We start from the raw sequence: 25,324 nt of genomic DNA, 5'->3' as shown, positions 1-25,324 counted from the left end.
TTCGTATGTACATTCTTTCCTCAGGTTAAAACTAGGCTAATGAAACTAGAAAATAAGTATTTAAAGACTACTACCGGAACATCATAATTAGAACCATTATAAACAAAATGTGTCTTTGTTGCATGTATTCTTATCCAATGATAGAAATTAACTGTATTTTGATTTGTTCACTGAGTATCTGCTGACACGCCACAGTGTAAATGAAGTCACATAGGCAAAGTGGGAAATTTGAAGCTTTAAGCAAGAAAAGCAAATTTCTTAATTTGCTAAAAAACCCTAATTAAAAAATTAACATATAATCATCAGAATAAATTATGTAAAAGTATATCAAGCAAAATCCAATAGCAAGTGTGAATACGGCAGATGAAATGACTGTCTGAAGTTAACTACTAAGCTTCTGGGGAACGCGAGAACTTGCATATTTCTGGACTTTTCAAATTTACAATTTAATTTAGCTTTCAGGAGTAAATAATAAATTGCCATGTATTTCACTGAGTCAATTTAATCTTTGGCAAACTTCTTAACTTATGATGTCAATCTTTTATGCAGAAAAGGGTGATAAAGGCTCATCATCCAAACTTTGTCAAACTCGTCCGCATTTCAGAAATTTACCTTTCACTGTAAAGAAAAGTGATGGTAGCACAATGCATTTTTTCTAGGGTTTTGAAGTTATTGTAGTCAGAAGACTATTTTTAGATCTATATTTAGATTTCAATCGCTTAAGAAGAATGGCCCTTTAATTAAACATGAATCCGGTTTTTTAATGTCACATTGTGAAAGTGAGCACCATGCTGTTAATGGCAACAAGCCAACGAAAAGCCCCTTTTCTTGCGAGTCCTTTTATAATACCTGGAAGAACCTTTAGGTCAGATTTTTGTTCCCCCCCACCTCTGGACAGTTCCGCTCTAGGGAAGACAGTGATCAGCTGCTTTTGTGCCTGGTTAGATCCGAGAGCTAGTTTTCTGCTTGTGGACGGTCAGCGTGTGAGCGTCAGGCTAGTTGTACGTTGAGAGGTTCATTGCTTGTGGTCTGGCCAGCCTGCGGGCAGCACGCCGCTCGCTCTGAGCGGTGGCTCAGTCAGCCCGTGTCTGCTCTTGGCACCGGCGGGAACGGCGTGCAGTTGTGTTAAATTTCCCTGACTCCCAAGCCACAGAAGGCCTATGACAGGAGGCAGCGATTTCGTGAGGGCACACACTTTCCTTCAGGTCTCTGTGAGGGTAACTCTCTTCACCTCTAAATCAGGATTATGGCACACGGGGCCTATACTTAAACTGGCAGATGTGAAGGTACAGTTCACATCCTCTTAAGGAGCTAAGTCATCCCTTAGCACCTCTGCCGAAACCCTAAGCAAAGGCAAGCTAGTGTTTGCAAATAATACACTTGGAAAAACTCTTGGTGCGCTTGCACGTGAGCTGAGCCCCTCTGTAGCTGGAGTGGCTGGAGAGTGGCAGAGAGTCCCCTCTGCAGAGGTGCTTAAAGCAGCTTTAGCATTTAGACTTTTTTTTAAAAAAAAAAAAAAAAAAAAAAAAAAAAAAGACAACAGAAAGAAACAAGTTGTTCCTCCTGGGAGAGGCTGGCACTGCTACCAGGCTGGCAGATAGACTGCTGAAGTAATGACAGCACAAGAAACCTGCCTTCTTTTGCAAAGCTTTTGTATCACTGACTGTGGGAAAGTTTTGCAATCACCGTATGAAGGAAATCCAGGATTTGAAAAAATGTGGTGGAGTGCTCTACTTCTTTGAGCAGGCAGCACTTCTGCAGTGACGTTGCTCTGGCTCCAAGCCTGAAAGCCCTTGGACACAGAAAAGCAACAGCCTGACACAGAAGTGGCACAAAGTAAGTTGCCTCTCTCTCTGAATCTCTCCATCTTTCCCCACCTCTCTTGCCCTCTCTCTTCTGCTGTTTCTTTCCATTTGTTTGTTTGTTTGTTTAATAGCTGCGTGCTAGTGCAGGACAGAATAGGGTTGGTGTACATCTCGCTGTCACTAGGAGGAGATTATCTAAAGTTCAAAAACACAACTCTGCAATTAGGTTATTTTTGAAGGATAAGCACTGTGGACAGCCATAGGATGATTTATCCCTCTGTAGTGAAGTTATTCTTTCCCATTAATTCATTTTTAGAAACGGCTATTAATTAAATCTTGGAGTACTTTTTTCTGCTTTGTTGTATTTTAAATACTACTGCTATCAATAATTAACTGGTTTGCCAAAGTTCAGTTTTTTATAGAGTTGTCACTGGAAATACTCTTATTTCATTAGGCAGAGGAAAAAGTGAGTTCATATAGTTCAGTAATATATATATGTTTAAGGTATAAAGGTATACTACTAGGCTGGTGGCATAACATTAAATATTGTGAAAAAAACTCACGTCACTGATTTAAATACTGTTTATTTAACAGAGTCAGATATTTTGCAAAGTTAATCATCATCAAAATACAAATCAATAAAGAATGTATTTGTTTTAGAGTGCTCTGTCTTTCAGCTAAAATTCTGTAAAGGTTGGGTTAAGTTTGAATTCACCATACGTTAAGTATCTAAAACTGCTGTTTTCAAACTTTCTTGATTTGTAAGCTGCTAAAAATGGTCTAAGGAAGGTTAGATCCTTTTAGAAACCTCCTATAATTTGGAGTACTGTTTAATATACATGTGCTTGCTTTTCATAGTCACTTTTGTGGGTCCTCCTGGAGTAGGAATAAAAAAATGTCAAAATTGAAGTGAGCACTTACAAGGATTTATATCTCTTTATTAGCATCTATTTACAGTCTTTAGGAGTAACTTGTTTTGGGTGAGTAAGAGAGCTTTGACCTTTCTGAGCGTGGGTGGATCAAGTTATGCCTAAGTGTCTCGCCTGGGAGAACAGAGCAATCCGGGGGAACAGAGAGATCCTTACAGGTTAGCTAGCGACATTGCAGTAGCCCTGCAACCCGCGGTGTCTAAAAGCCCTCGTGACACCTCCTGACGGGGCTGAAACTCAGAGCTCAGCTGGCCTCCGAGGCCTGCGGGAGGAGGACTTTGATAGGTTCCTGGAGGAATGCAGCACTTCTACAAACTGGAATATCTGAGATATCAACGGGCAGAAAATGTTGCGGGTCAATATCTCTGGCTGTGCATGTTAGAGCTAACTCATTGATTTCTGTACTTTTCCAACAGAGAAGTTGGCGATAGATCTTTTTTTCCTTGTTTTCACTTCAGATCCTCCCTATTAGCAAGTTTTCCTTGATCAGCTTAATCTACATCAACTCATGTAGCTAGGACAACTCCTTCTATCAGAGTTAAAATTTGAGAAAATTTTGGCAGTCTCATTAAAACAGCTACAATTACCATCTTTTTTTGCAGAAACTTTTGGCTCATGTGCCTTGAAGAAAACTCTTGTTTCTTTGAGTCTTTGTCCTCTTTTTTCTAACATATCTTTCTCTTCACCAAATTCCTTGCTTTATTTTCTCCTCTGTCATCATTTAGTTTCTGATTCTACATTTATCCAATAAATAATTTTATTCATAGGAATACTGCCAGAATTGTACAGAGGAGTGTTCTCTCAGTATTTCTGCAAATTCATAGATTATAAAGTCACTGGAAATCCTTGTGACTATTACAGAATATCACTAGCTGTTCTGGGTCAGACCAAAGTTTCATTTATCCTAGGACAGTGACCGGAAGTGATGCCTAAGGAAGAATATAAGAATTAGTTCAAACACAGTGGAGATGTTTCTCTTACATACTTTCCTAGCTTCCTCAGGGACTTTCCTTCTACCTGTAATTTTCTAAAAACTGTGAGATAGTTATTTCTAAATTCCAATTAATCCAATCAAGGTCTTAAAGTCTCCTAAAAAGCAGACTTCCCAAAGCAGGTGCACCAACCCTTAAATCATTATAATGACATTTTAAACACTTCTCAAGATCAGCTCTGAGAAAAAACTTTACTGTGTAAGTGCTTCAAGTAACGTCACTGTCTCACATGCCTGGATAACACTGGGGAAGCTTTTATTGCCATGTAAATAATAGTGACTCACAGTAATATTTTCTAAGCAGGAAGATCTACATATCAAGTTTAGAGGAGGGAAACGATGGATGGGAGAATCACTACTGGCCAACTTAAAGAAAAGCCACCGCTCCAGAACCATAATGGCAGAGCAGTTCTTGCCAAGCGCATGTGCCATAATTGTTCAAAGTTAAAGGTATGGAGAGTTGCTCTCAGCACCTATTTTCTTTAGAATACTGAAAACATAATTTGAAGTTCTATCAAAATGTAATTAATTCTATATGATAGTATTGTACACTATGTGTATTGGAAATAGTGTTTTAGATTCTGATTCCAAGCACCTCAAATTCAATAAATGTGTTCAATGGTTAAAAGATGGTGCCATATTTTGCTAATGAATGCATTACAAATGTGGTGTAATCATAGTAGTAATTGCTAAAGCAGCTACATCTTTTAACGTGTATTTTTAGAAGAGAAAAAGTAAGAGTAATAAGAACATGCCGTAGTAATAATACCAGTAAGAAACAGCTTTATGCTGCAAGTTTTCTCCAAGAAAGAAAACAGCTAAAATAATATGTGGTAGAAGGTGCACACAGTCAATGCCTCTCGACTTCTTCATTGTAAAAGAAAGGCTTTGCAGACCACCAAAGATAAAGCAAGTAACATCAACTGTTTAAGTGAAAATAGTGGAAAGAACCTCCGCTCCTTGAATAGATTGCTGAACCATCCAGTAATGAAGAAAAATTTGTTTCTTTGCAAACTCCATTATTTTCTCTCTTCAGATATTTCTCGGAGCTCTAGCTTTTTCCTTTTTTGCCAAAGGATTTTCTGGAAGCTACATGAAGAGCATGTCGAGTCAAATTGAAAGGAGATTTGAAATTTCATCATCAATTGTTGGCATCATTGATGGCAGCTTTGAGATAGGTATGTGTACTTTCTAGGAGAGTAGAAGAATACTCCTTCTTAACACTTTCCCCTCCCCCCCAAACACCTTTTTCTTTTTTAATCTTATTGATATCTTTTTCTGATGGTACAGGTAACCTAATGGTAATGGTATTGGTGAGTTACCTTGGGCCAAAAGTTCATCGACCAAAAGTAATTGCTGTTGGATGTCTCATCATGTCACTCGGGGCATTTTTATCAGGAATGCCTCAGTTCCTAATGGGACGGTAAATATGGACAGTTTTCTCAGTGTGCAGTAATTGAACTTGATCATATGATTTTTTTTTAATCATACATCTCAGTTAAAACCTTGACTGTAGTAGTTTCCTCCAGATAACTGGAAAGTTTTAGTAGGTGGACTTTTTATTACTGACTTTCTGATTTCCTTTCTGAAAGCACAGCTCTTTATACTAGGTAGGTAAGAGAAAGACCTGAAGTCCAGGATGTTTGTATGGTTACAGAACCTTAGCCATAATTATGCATAAACTGAGTTGAATTTTTCACATTAGACAGATAAATATAGATACAAATTTTTTTTAGATGTACACCTTTTTAAATACTTTAATGAGATAATATTGTAAGGGGTCTCTTTCTCCCTGATGGCCATTTATGTTGAGCTCTTTAAAATTCTGAAGGTGTGTACCTATCTTCTGCTGAACATAGGGAGAGTTAAGTATCTAAAGACCCTTAAGATCTAAGCTGTAACACCTACATAGCTGTCAGAAGCAGTTCAGATCTTCAGCAGCCTTACTGAACAGTAGCTGGAAATAAAGCCCCTCTATCTCTCAAAAATTAAAATTATTTGTCCGTATATCTTCCTTGGCTCCAAGACTGATACCTATGATAAAGAGAGCGTAGAAGGAGTTATGTCTAGGGACAGTGATGCAGGAAGTGGCCACAGTCACTGCCCTGCCCATGAAATAGCAGGGAGCTTGTGCTGCAGGGGTCAACACAGGATGGAAGCAGAGCTAGGGAAATGTCTGATTTACCCCAAACTCGCAGCTGAGTTCTGAAGATTACCTGTTCTCCACAACCCTGTGCAAACCCGGTGGCCATGGGGGCCTCACTGTTGTCCATCATAGTATTAAATGCTACCACTTGATAGCGTTGTCAGAGGGAATATCTTCTCTCCGTTCAGCCCAGTGCAGTGTAATTGAACTCAAGGCAGCTGGAGGTTACTCTGCAGACTTGCAGTGGTAGCTGACTGTCTAAATACAGCCTACCCGGGACATTGGTTTTGCAGCCTGTGTTAATCTCTTTATAGACATAGATAGATTACCATTAGATCCTGAGACAGACAATTTTAAGTTAAGAGAGGTATTTCTATATTACACAGCTGTCACATAGGTAATAAAAGAGGTGGCCAATATGGAAAAATATCAGCACTGTTACATGTAGACAGATGTGGATGGACCTCTGTCCTTGAGTCATAAGAATGACCTTAGCCCTGGAGCAGCTTTTTGACTCTTTAACTGAAGAAAATATTGATATTAGAATGGTCACAGCATTTTGAAATATATTAACTTGCAGTCAGCCTAGCAACTAGGTAACCATTAGAAGATAGTTAGAAGCAGTCTCCACCTGCACAGGCATTTTTGGTGGGTTGCCTCTCTGCTCTGCCTTTATATAAAGGGAATCCCACAAGCATAAGGCTCATATTCAGTTCTTGCAAAACAGAGATTTCCGTATGTCAGTTGTATTTTACACAGTTGTTTTCCAGTTATAATTATGAAAGGATAACTGTTACTGTGGACAACTCTTCTACAAGTTTATCAGCTTGCTCCCCTGCACTGCCTGTGGACCATCCATTTTCAGATGCTACGGAAACACCAAGAGAAGTGAAAAACTATGGTAAGCAAAATTGGAACAGGACAGGACTGGAATCCTGTCTTTTGGTTATTATCATTTTATATATCCCATATCCCCCCCCCTTTTTTTAATTGGAAAGTGTAGTAGTAAAACCCTTATTAGAAACCCTGATATGTAAAAACTCATACTATAATTGTACAAAAATATTTTATGTTATTTTTCTGTTGCAAAAAAGTATTTTCAGAATTATGTTCACAAAAATGTAAATGTTTATGATCTGCAGGATGTGAAAAAACATCGAGTTCCTATCTGTGGCTCTTTGTGCTGGTGGGAAACCTTTTACGTGGAATTGGGGAAGCACCAGTTATGCCCCTGGGGGTTTCATATATTGATGATTTTTCTAAAGAAGAAAACTCAGCATTTTACATAGGTAATATCCAAATGGGTGATGTTATTTTCGACATTCTTTTTTCCAACATTTCTGTAGCCAAGCAAAAAAAAAAAAATCTGTCTGCTCTATTGGTTATTTTTTGTTGTGCAGAGATAAATAAGGAATGCTAAAGAGATCTCATCTTTACCGTGGAGGGATATTTCCCAGAGACTCTTCCTGCTTTCTCCAGTTGGCTTCTGCTACACGTGCTAGTTTTCTCTCTGAGGAAGATAAACAGGAATGGATACTTGTTTCCCCACAAGTGTTTATTACTCATGTCTGGCATTAGTATATTACCTTCAGTACCACAGTTTCAAAGATTGCATTCTTCCTAATCATCTATCCACAAATACCAGTTATCCTTAGTCACAGTAATGTAAACGTGTGTTTCAGAAGCTTTTAGCTGACATTTTGAGTATTACATGCAGTATACTTGCTGATGAAAGCTTTTTAATGTTAATAGTTACCTAAGGACAAACCAAACCCTTGCTAGGATGATGTAACAAATCGCTTTCAATTAGGATTTTCTTGTTGTTGTTTTGAGGCAAGATACCCAAGACGGAAAAGGCTTACACTCAAGCTAATTCATTTATTGGAATTTGATTTTATACCTTGGAGTCTTTGTGTGACTGAGAGTTCTTGAAACCACTGCCAAAAATGAACTTGGTGAAGGTGACTGGTCATAGAAATAACCAGGCACTATATTAATTTCAAGGAAAACTCAGTGAGTGAGGCTGCAAGGTAAGGCCATTGAAAATGTCTTTATTTGGCGACGAGGAAATCTGTAGCTTGAAATACTAAGAATGGAGATGACAAAAATGCAGATTCCATTCTCCAGTCATCAGAAGTACTTGTAATCATCTCTGAGCTTATAATTAAAGGTAGTTTTAGAAGTACAGCTGATTTTTTTTTCCTGTCAGAGTCTGATCTAGGAGAGATTGCAATGTGCTGGGAACTACTGGGGAAATGAGACCAAAACTATAAACCAGAAGGAGATGCAGAGAACAGTATAGATTCAACCAAATGAAAGTTTGTTGGGTCATGCAACTGAAACACATTTTTTTTTTTATGCACTATCCAGATGTTTTATTTTAGCATTCTGAATAGAATTTTTTCAGAGGCTTATTCAATTAAGATTTTAATGTTTTAAGGAACTGACTAAAATGCAAAAGAGAAAACACTGAAATATAGTAAGCCTGTAATTCCACTTTTTGACCAACTCTAACTCTTTTTATATCTCATTTATATTCATTGTCTGAGTCAATTTATGACAGCATTTTTGTCAAAAATTTAGTAAGTGTTGTCTTACAATGAAAAAGAGTCAAGTCAAGCCTTGCTGTTGAATTTTGAACACTGATCACGTTATTTGACCCTGAACCAGAAGCATCACCTTCATGTGTCTCCATTTCTTCTCCTGCTCTTTGATGTTTTGCTGAGAAAGAATATAGATTACTACCACTATTGTGCCACTATTTATGCCACTATTGTGGCAGAGACAATTTTTCACTAAATGTCAGTAGAATACAGCATTACTGTATTTCCAGTAGAGGTATAGTGCAAATGACAGCTGATAGTAATAAAACTGCCATAGAATAGAAAGGAAAGAGAAAAACTACACTTTTTTTTTTTTTTTTTAATTTTAACTATATTGCAGAACTTAATAGAGGATGATAACTTTACCATAGAATTATATAAGACAGAAAATTGGTCTTCTTACACAACCTCTTTAATTTATGTGGTTCTACCAGGCCATCAGCATGGTCCTGAGTTAATGCCCTTACTGGTAGGATGCACTGTACACTGCATGCAGTCCTGAAAAGTGCTTTCACATAGGGTCACCGTTCAGTATGACTATAATGAGCTGAGCCACTGTCTGCAAGCAACTGGTATTTGTTAGGAGGTAGGACTGTAAGGCTCTGACTGGTTTGCTTTGCTCTGAGAGGGCTCTTTGCTGGAATAAAAGTTTGAAAGGCTGAGATGGGTTGACTGCCTATTTTTCTAGACATTCTACCATGCTAATCACTTAAGTATTTCATGGTATTCAAGTATCTAACTCCTGCTTTGATACCTCTAGGAGAGTTGCCACTGTATGTCTGAGGATTTGGCCCGTACTATAAGCTTTTGGTGGCCAATTTTTTTTTAATCAGTTTCTGAGTGTAATTGAAACAGAATGTTGACATGGTTAATTAACATCAGTAGCTATCAGATTTAGCATTCTATAAGAGGAATAATAGGCAATTAAAATTATTTAATGAGGTGTACTCCATGTGCATGGGTTTCTCGCCAAAAGACAGACTGTGAATGAATGAAATTTCATCACAGAGTTGAATGCTAATATATAATTCTGTGTCTATTGAATTCAATGGCTTCAATAAAAACATATCTGAGGCCAATATGTGTTGTAAACTAAAACCGGTTATATGCCATAGATACTTGTCAGTACAAGGGCTAGGTTAAGGTATGTTAATTTGCAGCAGCTGATTAATTGATATGTTTATGTGATTTCCTGTTTACAGTCCAGTCTGTTTATTAATTACAAAGGATAAATACAAAAATATAGTAGGAAAATATCACAGTGAACTTATTTGGTTTTATCTTATCATAATATAGGCATAAGCTTATTAGATTAGTGAAACTGTTCTTTAATTTAAGAGCAAAGTAAATTTGAAATTTGAGAACTTATCAAACACATATGCAAAATTATTGCACCTGTTCTTCTTAGTTTACTTTGTAACTTGTGGCATCTTAAAGAGATATGCTGTAAAATGCCAAGCTGCTGATGTTGGCGTGCTGTTTTTTTCTGCCTGTTTATTTTAGAAATTTATCACTGAGTATCTGAACTTTGGAGATGAGCTCTCACAGTGCATAGGAATAAGATCTGCTCTAGATTAATTGATAAACATAAAGAGCTATTTTCTGACTTCCAGTGTCAAAATCCTGACTCTATACAAGTCAAACATTTTAGCATCAGAATTAATCTAAAAGGACAGATTTTCCAAAGATTTAAAATGAGAGCTCTAAATGAAAGCAATATGCAACTGAAGTAATGAAGTAGAGAAGAAAACTCATATGGTTAAATTACATTGTAAGAATTCATTACAGAAGTCTTTCTCAGATGAGCTGAGCCATCACTATATTCAGCAGTGAGCTTGTAAAACTAATGAGTGAAATACCTCTGCAGTAGAACAACACAGTATGTACATAATCATGTATTAATTCGTCCATTAACTAGTTTGCTTATTCTACTGCTCAATGAATCAACCAAGGTTCTGTCTAAGGTGCTTTATCCAAATACAGCCAGATTTATATTTCCTTGTTGCCCAATTAAAATATTCTCAGGGTTCACTTTTATTGCCTCTGTCATTTAAATGTGACTCTAAACTTCAAAAACATGTCTTCTTGTATGCATATTATCAATTGAACTGCTGTTACTTAAATTAAAGACCTAAAAATGTAATATGGGGAAAAATTCTGAATTCTAAAATCACAAAACATCATACAAGTTATAAACATAATTAAGATACCTTCAGTGGACCTACAGTTGTATGTTCTTTAGTTAACTGCCACAAGCTGAACAACAGAACCAGAAAAATCTGAGGAGAGAACTCAAGGAAGATAAAGGGGGGATAAAAATCATTGCAGTCTGGATTATCTTTCCTCTTATTTGTTCTGCCACCCTGATCTTGCCAATTAAAATATATGTGGGAGTCCACATGAGAGCCCACAGCATTCAGCAAATCCCTCTGTGGGTGAAGGAGCCATCTTCACATTGCAACTAGCAGTTTAGGGGCTTACAGTTTATTTTCTTGCCTCTAAAGGTAAGAAATCCCTTAGATAGTCTGTGCCCAATTGTTTTTGCACCCTCCTTACCTCTTCTCAGAGGAGCGGGATGCTTGTCCACAAGGTGCCTTCCTCACTTGCTTGTTGTGCCTCTTTCCTCTTACAGGTGTGGTGAGATCCGCGGGCATGTTCGGGCCGACCTTGGGCTTCCTGCTTGGATCTTTCTGCGCCAATCTGTGGGTCGATATTGGCATTGTGGATATCGGTAAGGGACAGTGAGGGAATGCTCTGGCTGAGAGGGCTACAGTATAGGAACCTACATGCTAACAGTGCGTTCCCGGGTTCCTACTTCAAAAAGGGGGACACTCTAACGGTTTTTCCTACTCAAAAGCTGATGTTATTGCTGTTTGGTTTGCATCTCCAGCCCTGTAGTGTGACTGGAACAGCCCTTATTACACCTTTGCTGAGTAGCTGAGAACGAATGAACAAATGAAAGGCCATGCCCATTTTAAGAGAACAATGAAGGCCTTTTGTTCCTGGACTTTCGGCAAAAATTAGATTCTCTAAGTAAAAGTGGAACAAAGACCCATATGAAATCCTATTTCATTGTCCAGTTTACTTTATATGTCTCTAGTCCCGGGAAAATTTGAGGAACTTCAAGGATAAACCTTTTGGGTTTGGGGCTGGAAGAAGGAGGGGATACTGGGAAATTGAGAAAGGAAGTTCTTTTTTGGTGGTAAAGGGCTCTCTTCCTGTCACCCATCCCCATAGAAAGTTTTGAAAGGCTAGTCTGCAGCAGGAAAGGTCACCATGGGTCTAGATGGAGACTCTGGCATGGGACAGATTTAATACAAGCTCCCTTTCAAATCATCACATGAAATATTAACCTACCTTTTCCTGGTGTTTAAATCTTAAAATATAATTTAAACTGTAATTTCTAATTGCTTTATATTGAATTTAATCTCTTTTGCTGTCTCTCTGTATTTCATAGATGCCATCAGTATAAATCCTAAGGATACTCGTTGGGTTGGTGCCTGGTGGCTTGGATTACTGATCTGTGGAGCAGTCAGCTTCATAGCGTCATTGCCTTTCTGGTTCCTGCCGTACTCCTTACCAAAAGAAGGAGAGGATGAAAATCCAAAGATCGGTCATTTGCCTGTGTCTGTTCAGGGAGATCATTGTAAAATAGAGCCCCCAGCTCAGCCACAGTTAAAGTTCTCTGAGGCAGTAAAAGGTGAAAGATTATGGTCCAAGCATTTGCACGTGAATTCTCTCCCATGGGTTGATTCTGAGCTGAGCAGGGGTTTGCGCAACACCCAGCAAAATGCATGTTAATGCAGTGAAAAGAACGGACAACAGTGCTCTCTCTAACTTGTAATATTTTACTTGAGTGCCAAGGGTGTGCTTTAGTCCTCCTGCTGTGTCAGACAGTTGGAAGAAGCTCATGCTGTTGCTCTGAGCACTTCCCAGTTCAACACAATAGGTGTCATATGATGTATTACAGCTATAACCATAGGAAAGGGGAGGGCACAAAACATCCCAGGCCATCATCAATGAGCAATTCACTATCGGCAGGTTTCTCTTTAATTGAGACCAACGTATGGGAGGGAAATTTGGGGCTAAGTACCCCATTAGCAGTTGGTGGCATTTCACTGAATTCATTCATTCATTCATGGTTCCTCTAAATGAGCTCAGTTATGCCGACTTGGATAAATTAACCTAATGTAGGTAAGATCAGAACCATGTGCCCAGTGCTGGACTCGATCCCACAAGAGCTTTATTCGTATGTATGCATGTGCACCCGTTAGTGGATAGGAGCGGAAGCGGAAGTGATCTTTTAGGCAAGTGTGCCAACAGGTAGACTATTGACTAATAAAAAGCTTTTCTTCTTCACTGTTTAATTTTATGGCGTTAGGTACCATAATCAGGATCCAATCAAGGTTTCCTGCCTTTCGCTGGGCTGGGTGCTCCGAATCCTTTTCTCTGAATGTCATCCCTGGGTACTGTGTGTGATGCTCTCACATGGTTTGCAAAGGCTTCTGCTTTAGGCAACAAAATTTTTGCTTAGTATTTAACAGAGAAACTTAATCTTGGGGCACTGTCCTGTTTGGGCATTGATGATCAGTGTTGGATTGATGAATAGTCCTGTGTCACACATGAGATAAATCTGGGATTTCTGGTTCCCAGTCCAGCACCCACCATACCATTCAGCCTTACTGCTCTATGCAGCAGTAACTCTGTAAATCATGTGTTAGCAATGGGGAAAATTCTCACTTTGGCAAACATATATGTTGATTATATCCTGTTATTAATTAAATCAAGGTTAGGTTTATTAGCTAACATGCCAAAACAACTCTTCTCTGTGTTTAGCAGGGTGTACAGCATATACCTCTCCATTGCAGATTTCCTACCAACTTTGAAGAAGCTGTTTGGAAACCCAATTTTCCTGGTGTATGTGCTCCTCACTATTTTGCAGTACAATTCTCTTGTTGGATTGATAACCTATGAGACAAAGTTCATGGAGCAGCAATTCAATATATCAGTGGCAAGAGCCATTTTTCTAATTGGTAGGTACCTATCTTCTTTTTATTCTAAAATGAAAAAGGAAGATTTGTGGTTGTTTTGTTCTCTATTTTAAGAGGAGAAATTTTCTGTGAACTTTTTCTAGTTAAAAAAAAAATGAACCGTAGAGGTTTACTAGTTTCCTACTGTATTTTGAAAGTGGATGTTAATTTAAGTGTTAATTTTCCTGGTATTCCTAGGATAGTGAGCTAGTGGATTATTAAACTAGGTGAATTTCTCAGTTGAAGCTTTTCCCAAAGAATGAGATTAGGGTTGTGAATTTGTGTTAGTCTTCATGAAGACAAATCCCACATAAGCTGCAAGTAAGTAACAACTAAAAGAACCATGATTGTTTAATTTCAAAAATGTTCAAAGAAATATCTGATTTTTCTTTCCAGAATAACAGCTTGGTTCAAATGGTCTTCAGTTTTGATTACAAATGCAATTTTTATGAAACAATCAACAACATATAAACAATCAAAAAACAAAGTGTAAAATTTCATTTTGTACATCTCAAAATTCTTCTTTTATTTGCCACTCCTTTCAAAAATAATTTCATCTTAGTTCTCTACAAAAGAGAAAGCTGAATAATATTAATACCTTGCAGAGTTGAGTAAACACGGTCTCATAACCTGCCAAGAAATCTAGGGTATTTGCGGACATTGCAGAACTCGTATTCCATTACTTTAGTCTGAAGCAGGTCTGCTTTTGCTGTGAGTCAAGTAGAAAAGTGGAAAGAACCTTTTTCCCCTCTCTCTCTTTTCTGGGTGCGGGAAAAATTTTACAAAAACAACATGACACACCCCCCCCAAAGAAAAAAAAAAAAGAAAAAACAGGCAGAGAAAGACAAAGCTCTCACAATAGAAAAAAATAAAGCTCTCTATTTTGCATGTAAATATTAGGCTGGAGTTTGTGAAACGTTGAACAGATATTAAATCTAAATGCAAATCTTTCCAGTCTCAGAGCACAACAGAGTCTCATACAAAACCAGACATTCCTTCCTTTCACGTTCTATTTTTGAGACTTTTTGATAATCTTCAGAAAGTAGAATAGTTTACATTAGATGAAGTTCCCAAGAGCTATAACATTTATGTTACGTACTCTGTTTTCTAGCCGGCACCTATATAAGTTCTGTTACATCAGTATATGTACTAACAACAGTACAATAAGAAGAGTAGGGAGTATTGGGGAACTAAGGTTTTTAAAACTGTAACAGGAGTAGGTATAACAAAAATTAAAGATAAGAAAAATTCATAGAATCTCAAAGGACCAGTCTGGGAAAAGGTCAATAACTGTGGGTATTCCTTCCCCCCCCCCACACTTTTTTTTTAACTATTAGTATCAGATATTTACTCCAAAAAGTGTTTAAGTAGTAGCTCTTAACATCTTCCTGTTACCTTTTATTTGCAGGTGTGATACTTCTACCCATCACAATCCTGGGGATGTTTCTAGGAGGCTTTCTGATTAAGAAGTTCAAACTGCATGTAACTGGAATGGCAAAGTTTGCATGCGTCACCTTTATAATAGCGTATCTATTAAATCTCTTGTACTTTACGTGCAGTTGTGAGGTGCTCCAAGTGGCTGGACTGACAGCGCCCTACTCTGGGTATGTATAACCCTGGGTTTATGCTGGTTATGTCCCTTGCCATAATTGTTTCCTCTCCTGTTCGGAATATTTTGCATGCACTTGAATTCTTTTACTCTCAAAATCTCATCTGGACTCAAAATCTCATCTACACTAAAAGCTTTTTAATTTAGAAAACATTTTAAATGGGATTTGGATGAGTTCTGAAATATAGCCTCCCTGTTGATTTACTGTAGCCTATTGCCATAGCCTTTGTATAAAAGATATATCTATATTTGTACGTTTAAAGGCTAATTTGTCTTTGAAATCAAAGAGTACCAGGTTATCTGCTAGAGTCAATCAGTGCTGTTTCAGCTCAGACAGCGCAGCTGCTGTGACTACGGCATTTCATTGCTCCCTTCCTAGTGAGACATGCAAGAGGATCCTAGGAGTTAAAATAGACTTGACAGGCTGAAATGATACCTAGTGTTGGGGATGTGCAGACTACTATGACTTTGATTTTCAAGTTTCAGTTAAGATGGGCTTTTTTTTGAAATTATTTATTGCTGGTTACTGGCAGTGTACATTTGTACGTTGGCAAATCACTTGCTAAGATTAAATTGATCTCAGGCAATTGAAATATTTATATTTTATTTCAAAGGTTTAATTTAAAGCTGGCCTCCCGCTGTCACATCGGGAGTGGGAGTTATAAGAAGTGTTGAAGGTGGCTTCCTTATAGCCACCCCAGTGGCTTTACCTCTAGAAGGGACCATCCTCTAGCTCAGTAGTTATTAGCTTGCTCCAGTGGTTACCAACCTCCCTTCATATCTGGAGCTCCTTACTTACCTGGTTCTATTTTTTTTTCCCCCCTACTGGAAGGTAGAAATTCGTTGCCTGAGGAACATGTGCTGCCCCTACAGAAGTTCCCCCTCCCTAACCAGGGCCATGGTCACACCTTCTTGAGAACCTTTTGTTCATTATGTAAATTTAGCTCGATCTGGTCTGACAATTTTAAAGGGATTTTAAAGGATTTGAGCGAATCCAGCAGAGTTTGCTGGATTTTCAGTTCAGATAGAAACTCAGGCCTATGTTTCTTGAAACTGAGCGTACGTTCAGGGAAATATCTACGTATCTTGGCAAACCTGAAACCTGGTTCAGCTTTGAGGTTAGTTATGCAAAAGATGTCGATTTTGACCAGTGGTGATCACTGTGGTAGAGAGCAGTATCAGATACTGTAGACAGAACGAAAGAATAAGCCAGAAATATCAAGATAATAAATACTGAAAAAGAAATTAAATTCTCCAGCCACTCCAAGCTGTCAGGGACTGGAAAAACTGTATCATCTAATCAGATTTTTCTGGTCAAGTGACTCGCATACTGTTTCACCAGTTTAACAATTTATGGTTTGAAGACCAACCATATCACAGCAAAGGCTAAAAGGAAGCCAGTTATTTTCCATACTAAAAAAACTTAGGAGAAATATAGTCCCCATGGGATTTATTCTGTGTTGAAGGGTAGGAGTAAAGAAAAGGAAAAATTTCAACACTTTAACTTGTGAATTCTTTTTTTCTTCTTTTTTTAAAGTCTATGGGTGTAAGACACTTTAAACTTGGGTGATTTGCGGATTGTGAGCTCTTCACACTTTCTGAAAACTGAACCCTGCTATTTTGCCCACAGAACCACTGGACACTCCAGTTCTCAGTTTTTATTGTCATCCTCTTAGCTTAGCACCTTGGGCCTCTGTTAGGTTTCTTACAGAAATGTTAATAAAAATGAAAGCCATAAAAGTCCATGATAATGGTACCATAAGAAATGAGATCTGATAAGAAATGACTCAGACCTGGCCTAGGTGCAGAGCTGCTGCTGCATGTGGTCAGAGCTGAGACAGAAGTACCACTTCCCCCTCGGACAAGCTTGGCTTTCATTGCCACTAACCTGCTCTGATCCAGATAACATGTCGGGGGCACCTTGCTGGTGTATTTTTATGGAAAGTATTATACCACTGCTTCCAACATGCAGATATAGCAAACTTTCCACTACTACAGAAGAGCATGGCTAGTCTACAGGTGACAGAGATTTGGGGTATGATTTTCTTTTTCTTGGACTGAATTTTCAAATGAAAAAGTAATATCAAATATTCCCTCACAGTCTGTGTTTATTCATGGTCTCCTACCCTTTAATAAAGCCAAGAATACTCCTACATTGCCAATTATACACCTTTTCAGTAATAGTGCATAAAACTGATAATACACGATAAAATTAGGTGAGCTCTCAAGAGAACATTGGTTTAGCTGACACTAGCTGAGGCTCCTTAAAACAGCTTCACAGTATTGGATGCTGTTGGATGCTGGTAGATATCTGTCCAGGAGTGTTGCTTCACTTCCTCATTTTTTCTTACCTACTCTCAGATATTTTATCTGAAGTTATAACTCAACTACATAATTCTTTTGTTTCTTCCTGATCTTTTCTTGTAGATTAAAACAATTCTCCTCACCCCAAAACAGCTTCATAGCCAATTGCAATGCAGACTGCAGCTGCAAGATGAATCAGTGGGACCCTGTCTGTGGGGACAATGGAATCACTTACATGACAGCCTGCTTTGCCGGGTGTAAATCGTCAACTGGAATTGGAAAGGATATGGTAAATGCATAGGTGGACGGATGATTATTTGTGCAATCTGAATTTCTGAATCCATTCATTTTTTTGGCTTTTGCATTAAGAAACACCATGGAGACAGATGTCCATTCTGTATTGTTTAACCATGGAGCAGTAACTGCGTGAATGCAAGGTTCCAAGCAGGATTTTTAAAAGAGTTAGGAGGAGGCAAGCAAGCCACCCAGGAGAGTTGTAAACCTGCCAGACTCTTGACTAAAATGTCTTGGATACTTTTATTTTAAATTTTTGAAACTTAAATGATTTTCTTCTCAGCCAGATGACTATAAATTTAATTTTAAGTTTTTCAGTAGATTTCTTATTGCATAGGTCCAACACAGCTAAGAGCAGTCTGCTTTCGAAGACCTTTACCTTTGTCATTCTATCAGCAAATCCTTTGGTGTGAACTCATGTGGTGTGAACTATACAAAATTGTGAGTGTGGATTTCATGAACCAGTATGAATGGCCTGAGCGGCCATAGCAGTGGGGCAGCAGCTGCACAGAGGATTCAGTCAGCCTGGCTGTGCTGACTTAAATAAGTCATACCTCTAAACTGTACATAAATGCAGGCCTTTGTGCTCACCTCTGCTTAAACTGCCTGCAAAGTTTTAAGCAGGCCCCATCACTTAAATTAAAGTCATCTAGGCCATGGGCAAAGGAGCATCCTCAAAGCCCAGCTGATCCAAAGATCTATTGGGGGAGCATTTTGTGTGAGCAATCTTTAGTTCACATTAGGCCAGATTAGCTAGTTTGGCTCAGATCAGCAGCATAAAACAGTTCGCTGTGCCCAATGTGAAGTAGACAGTGCTCATTGGCACTGCTTGCTGGAGACATTAACAGTGTCAGGGACTGGTTTGCTGTTACTGCCACAGCTGAATTTGGAAAAGGTAGGTCCAAATCCCTAGGAAATGTTTTTTTCATTTGCAAATTACATTGGAAAGAGCTAGCAAGGTCTGTATTCATGTTAAGGCCAGTTAAGATGACACTGCATGAGTAGATCATCTGCCTAATTTCGTATATTGCTGCTCTTGTAACTGCTGCTGCTTTTCTACTGCAGTTTATAACCCTCAAAGCTGAGCATCACCATCAGATCATGTAAGAGGTCCTGGCCCGCTTCAGTGAGCAGTTGACAGGTTAGCCTTAGCCCTGCTGAGGATAAGTGCTTATGAAAACTAGGTGGCTGAACTAAGGTTTCCTTATGTCAGGACCATAGTTTGAAAAGGCTTTGCATTACAGGGAATTCATTACAGGGAGCTCAGCCTCAGGTCTTATGTTATCATGTTTATAGCCAGAAACAATATCTAAACAGATATTTAAATTATGAAAATATTTAAATATATATAATTTACAAATATATGTACAAATATAAAAAATACAAATACATTTACAAATATATTTACAAATGTTACATTTTTATGTATCTACATTACAAATACATTTACACCTATTTACACATACAATACTTAAAACAGAACCCTAGTCTGAGCCTATACATACCCATCATAAGAACTTCCAAATGCTGTAAATTAAGGATGCTATGGCAAATGCTGAATGTTAGACCATCAGTTTGCATTTTCAAAGTAGTTTGAGGGATTTAGTCATACCTCTCAATTCAAATAATTTACTCTATAGCTTTGAAAATTCCTTTAAGTTCTGCAAAGCAATGAAAAATAAGAAAATTGTCATATTAATTTTGTGAATGGCCATGTCTTCTGGCAGAAGCATAAATGACTTCTTACAACAATACTGAAAAAGACAGTATTGCCTTGGTAACATCCATAGCCCTATTCTCATGCTTCGTATCAGTAGAATTGGCTTTCAAACCCTCATTGCCTGCTGGCTTCATGGCTATGACACAGCCCACTCTCAATCCAAGGCCAAACGCTGATTTAGATACATCATAATAAATACCCATGTTTGCATTTTCAGGCTCATATCTATACCTTTATTGTTAGTTCATGTACTTCATGTCATTCCCCAGTCAGTATGGCTTCAGACTTCACATTTGAATTTTATAGCTTTGGCCCAATTTCAGCACACACAGAGCACTTTCTGTCCTAGCAGCAGCATGGCTGAAACCAGAATCACAGCTGCTTTGTGTCTCTGGAGCAGCTTAGAGCGGCTGGAGCATACCAGTGAACTTGGCCATCAGTCTGCAAAGGAGATTAGGAGGTTCTTTCAGCATAAACAACAGCCTGCCTGTTACATGGAGTGAAAAATCTACCTCCTAACAGGTAGTACACAGGATACATTGAATTCTGATTAAATAAATTCTTCCTCTCATCTTTTCTCAGGTGTTTCACAATTGCAGCTGTGTGGAAGGACATGCGCATGGACTTGGCAATTCCTCTGCAGTTTTGGGACAATGCCAAAGAGAAAGCTGTACCAAAACATTTCCCTATTTTTTAGCGTTACAGGCCGCATGTGCATTTATTTTATGCTTAGGAGGCACTCCTACATATATGATAATGTTTAGGTGAAAAACTTTGCCTTACCTTGACCATAAAGTTTGGGGAAGAGAAACCAAAGTACAGTATCTACCATTTCATTCCTGTTCCGAGGAATGGCATTTTGATCAAATTGGGGAAATTGGGGTTATGTGTCTTTTCCTGTTCTCTAAAATCTGCCTCTCTTTGGAGAGATATTGGAACATCTAATCCACCACTTAATTCCAATTTAAGGCCTAGTACGTACTTCGAATGATGGGTAGGCCTTATGCTGATTACTGAATCAGCATAGACTTTACATTAGATTTTACTTCCAATTGAGAGGGATGTATTTAATAGAGCAATGAACTTGAAATAAGATATGGTGCTAACTCATTTCCAAACTGGATATACATTTCACCTTGCTCAAGAAAGAAAAACATTCACCTTTGTTAAGAGGTTTACCAAAAAGCTTTGTTGTCTCTGAATTTTGTCTGTGTTATGGATATTTGTGCAAAGTTCAATAGCCTATTTTTATAGAGCTGGTATAAAAAGAATTATGTTATCAGCGATAATTTTTAATTTTTGTTCCCTTGATTGTCAAGCAAAACTGCTATGTTATAGTCAGAAGAAAAGAAAATACTTTGTGCCTTTCACATAGAAGTTTCTTTCCACTCGTGCTTATGAGTGAATTACAATCTTTAGGAGGTAGAGCACCTCACTAGCTAACTTCGCTTCCCTAAACTGCTGATTCTTCTGCAGAATTTCTTAGTACAGCTTGCCTGGATTATGGACAAAGTTAACTTTACTAGGAAAAACTGTCAGGCAGCTAGTGCATATAATCAGCGGTTATTAATAATAGTGCTGGAAAGAAAATATGATATACTGACCTAGCATAAACTGCAGTTTGGGAAATGGACAGGTCAGAACCAACCTCCTGTCTGCCCCCAGGCCAGCTCAGCACTCCCTTCTGCTCTTTTGGTGAATTCTTCTAATTTACCTGATGGACACTGGCCTTGTCTCTACCAGTAGGAATGAGGTGCTTTTATAACCAGGTAACTCACAGTCACTGTGTCTCCATAAAGTGCTGGAGGCCCTGGGAGGTTTACCTGCATATATCCTCTCCAGAAAGGTCTTTAAACCCTGCTCTCCTTAGTTTGAACAGTAGTTCCTAAAGATTCTCCCAGGTAGCTCAACAAGAGTTCATCCACTGAAATCAATGGAAGGAGGGTCATCATCTGAACTTTAACTTTGGTGAATGTTTTCAATTAGAGTCCTGATGAAATGTGCTAGGTAAGCCACAGGGCTCCTGGGATGGGGCAGGTGTGGATGTTCACAGCACAGTCATCAGTGTAGTGACCTTAGTCTACTGTTCCCCAAAACATCAAAACAATGTATTATTTTTGTTTCAGATCTGTTTCTCCAGACTTGAAATCCTTTGCTGTGGGGATCGAGACTTTAGGTGGTAGAGTACTAGGTAAAGCTTGTTTCATTTTTGGGGGGAATTCAAGTAGGCAACAGAAGAGAGAAACCAAAGTTAGCTGGTGGGATGTCCTTGTTCCAGGCCATCTACCTAAGCAGGATTAGTTTGGGTGTCCTTAACACCCATGTTGCCTGTCGATGACAATTTTTCTTACAGCCAACATGTAGTCTGTCTATTCTTTTCTTTCTTGTGTTGCCCTACAAGAAATAATCATTCCGTTCCTCAGACATGTAGTGTGTCCTACCTCTTGCCAACCTTGCCTTAATCTTTCGAAATTTCCCTTACGTAAATAAGCCCTTTTAATCGTTTTATTCTTTCCCTTACTCTCTGTATTTTAGCTGAATGCTGAAATAGCTAGTTCATTATCATATATTAAAGCATTATGACTATCTTTAAGTACTAGTCCAGCAACACACATGCTATGTATTTGGTTCTGATTAAGTGCTTAGATTGAACCCTTTGCACTGAATTAACCATTTTTAATGGTGAACAGTTGTAAAATACCCAAATAGATATATTACTGCATTAACATATATTATATGTATTTATATACGTATGTAATATGTATTAATATATCATGGTACCAGTGCACCAGGGGCTGACAAAGAAGTTTTGGTTATATTATTTCTTTAAAAAACAGAAGTTAAAATTCTGATAAAAATACTATCAAAGTGGAACTTTTCCCCCCCGAACTGGGACTGAAAATAATAATGCTGTAATCATCCATCCATTCCACTCCTTTTCAGTACTTGTTTTTTTTAAAAAAAAAAAATCGCAAACTTTGTTATCTCAAAGCTGGAATGGGCTATTTTGTCCCATCTTTTGCAACAGAAACTGATACTGAGATTCATTTTGTCATTTCTTCACCATGACTTTAAATTCGCAGCTGTATATCTGAGATCTTGTGATAATAATGTTCTTTGCAGGAGGACTCCCAGCTCCTATTTATTTTGGTGCCTTAATAGATGAGACCTGCTTGAAATGGGGAACAAAAAGCTGTGGGGGCTCTGGGTCCTGCCGAGTATATGACACAAAAGCATTCAGGTAAGCTGAACTCTTCTGCGAGGGGTTGGGAACTTGGCTTCTGAGGCAGCTTTGGCCTCCAGGGACTGAGGTATACCTTTGCCCATGAGAATTGTCCAGAAATGGATTAGGACACTGCAAGCATCAAAACTCCTTTTTTTTGACTATGCCTTAGTAGCTCAAATAAGACACATTTAGCTTGTCTGACATACAGCATAGCAGTGCACTCCTTTACATTGCCAAAATCTCTATCCTTAATGAAGCCCTAGTGCACTGAGGAGTTCTGTGGTGCCTTGGGGAGACTGAACAACCCTAGAATAAGTCCTAATGTGTGAGGAGGTGAAGGCACTCTTCCTCACCTCCTCATTTCTCTCCTTACCGACGTACCAGGCATCTCAGTCATCTCCATTACCCCCAGTACATCTTGATCGTCCTGGACCAGTTAAAGTCTTAACACTTTCTGGAAACAGCTGCTTCCCCCAGGCCAGGAGGCTGTTTCCCAGCTGAATAGTCCTTTAACTGAGGAGATTTTTGTGTGAATGTGAAGGGTTAGAACTGGGGGAAAAAAAAAAAACAGGACTGAAAAAAAATGCATTGAGTGTTTTCAGGGCAAGAGTCTACCGTGAGAGGTTGTCGTTGGATATTGCTATTGAGAGATACGGTCACCAAATGCTCTTGGAGAAGGGACACAGAGGCTTGCTGGCACGTTAAATGCTCGTGGCTAGGATCTCAATATTGTGCTATTGGTGTCATCTGCACACGTCTCCCATCCCAGTCCTAAAAAGTGGTCCATGGACAAGGTCTTCAGACAGGAAGCATCTCTGCTAGCAATGTAGGCCCAGATCAGCACCTGCCTAGACTCAAAATCAGATTTTTTTTTGTCTGTTATTTTTCAAAACATGCCTAGCTAAGAATAAATGCTGATGTCTAACTGTATTTGATATCTTGCCTGACTCCACTCAGAAATGGCAACTATTACTCATGTTTTGTTGCTTTTTTTTCCAGAAACATCTATCTTGGACTCATTGCAGGACTACGGGCAGGTTGCTGTTTCTTATACATAGTACTCTATCTTTTAATAATGAAACGGTTCAAACCAGACAGCAAAGAGGTGACAGATATTAAAAATATAGAAAATCCAACCAGTAAAGAACCAGTTAATATCAACAAAAAAGAAACTCTACCTGGTGCAAGAATTTCAGAGGATGGTGAAGAAACTTGTATGTGAAAAAGAAACAAGGCCTTTTCTAATTCTGCCTATGTGCCAGTTTTACTAAGCACAACAGAGGTTTTATTACTGAATATAACAGCTAGTTTACATTTTTCGGGTTCAAAGGAAAAAACGTTGACTTTTAATTTACTTTATCATATCCTCTTCCCTTCCCTATCCCAAACAACAGAGGAAAAACGTTTTTAAGATTTGGGGAATTCTCAAATCTCCTTACCCCCAGTTCTCTTTCTAGACCAACTACAGGACTTGCCAAAATTTTTCAAATATCATAATTTTGAATACATTTGAGAAATTAAAAAGAAGAAATCTACAATAAAATTCTTTCCTAAGAAACGGCTAATCAAATTATACTTGCCCAGTGGCTGTGATAGATTTCATTGCTTGGTTGATAATCCTTGTTACAGACTTTGTCCCCAGCCCATGCTCATGCAAGAACCCCTTGGACATCAGTGAGCATTTTCTGAATAAGAAAGTGACATCAGGATTTGGCTCAGAACCAGTAAGCAATCAAAATGGATTGAAAATGAAAGAAAATGGTGTATTAATTTTTGCGACACATCTCAGTATTGGATTTAAGAAAAATTACTCTGAACTAATGCAATAAATTGATAGATGTTAATTTTTTTGTTTTGTTTTGTTTTTTGGTGTGGGCAGATTTATCTTATTGACTACAGTATATACATGTATCCTAATGGCCACATGCATATAGATTTTCTTCATTTTTTTGAGGAACCAGTAAGCATTGAAATACAGTGCTAAAAGCTTCAAGTTTCACATCTTTCCATGAACAGACTATGTTAGAGAGAATCTTTAATGAAGAATGCTTCCAAGAGTCATTACTGTGAAAAAACAATTTCTGAAAAATACTTGGTGTGATATTTCTCTGACAGATCTCATTCTGTAGCTTTGCAATGGGAGCAAATATGCCTAGTAAAATCACTGTAGGTTTTGTCTCCGTCACCACAGATACTTTGCTTGCTTTCTTGAAGGGTATTCTCTACTCTCTAAAGTCCTATGCAGAAGCCTAAAATTAGGAAACAAGCTTCCTTCCTAGTCTTAAACTTCCCTGGGACATGGAATGGAGCATGATATAAAGAAGCTGTACTAACCTCTATCTGAAAAAGCAACAGAGCAGAGAGCAGGCAAGGTACTCTCCATATTAAATGATCTTCTGATCTTTCTTCATCCACTTATCCCATGTAAGTGCCAACATGGGAATTGAAGGCCCTCGAAAAAGGGGGTCTAAGTGGTACTTACTGAAAGCACGTTCTTCAGATCCTGGTGCTGGGGATAGCATTGGTTGAATTTTATTGCTTAAAGACAACGACACTTAGCCATTGTGTCTTTTGCAATCACAGCTTTGATTATAAACTGTAAATAGATATGGAAAAGCAATATGTGTTATAATGAGTTGGGAATGAAAGCTGCTCTAGGACATATGA

General features: G+C 38.3%; 1 protein-coding gene across 1 annotated transcript; it reads left to right on the top strand.

The window, feature by feature from the left end:
* Positions 1–4,064: 4,064 nt before the first annotated feature.
* Positions 4,065–24,447, top strand: LOC134137479 (solute carrier organic anion transporter family member 1C1-like). Its single transcript, XM_062570501.1, has 14 exons — positions 4,065–4,175; positions 4,762–4,903; positions 5,016–5,148; positions 6,642–6,772; positions 7,014–7,160; positions 11,107–11,205; positions 11,932–12,174; positions 13,343–13,507; positions 14,913–15,108; positions 17,541–17,706; positions 20,014–20,195; positions 21,558–21,622; positions 22,555–22,672; positions 23,657–24,447. Exons 1-14 carry the CDS (start codon positions 4,065–4,067, stop codon positions 23,877–23,879), a joined length of 2,121 nt encoding a protein of 706 aa, XP_062426485.1. The 3' UTR covers positions 23,880–24,447.
* Positions 24,448–25,324: the final 877 nt, after the last annotated feature.

Source organism: Rhea pennata, chromosome 1 (genome assembly GCF_028389875.1).
Source record: "Rhea pennata isolate bPtePen1 chromosome 1, bPtePen1.pri, whole genome shotgun sequence".
Classification (NCBI taxonomy): domain Eukaryota; kingdom Metazoa; phylum Chordata; class Aves; order Rheiformes; family Rheidae; genus Rhea; species Rhea pennata.
This window is presented reverse-complemented; position numbering and strand designations above follow the sequence as displayed.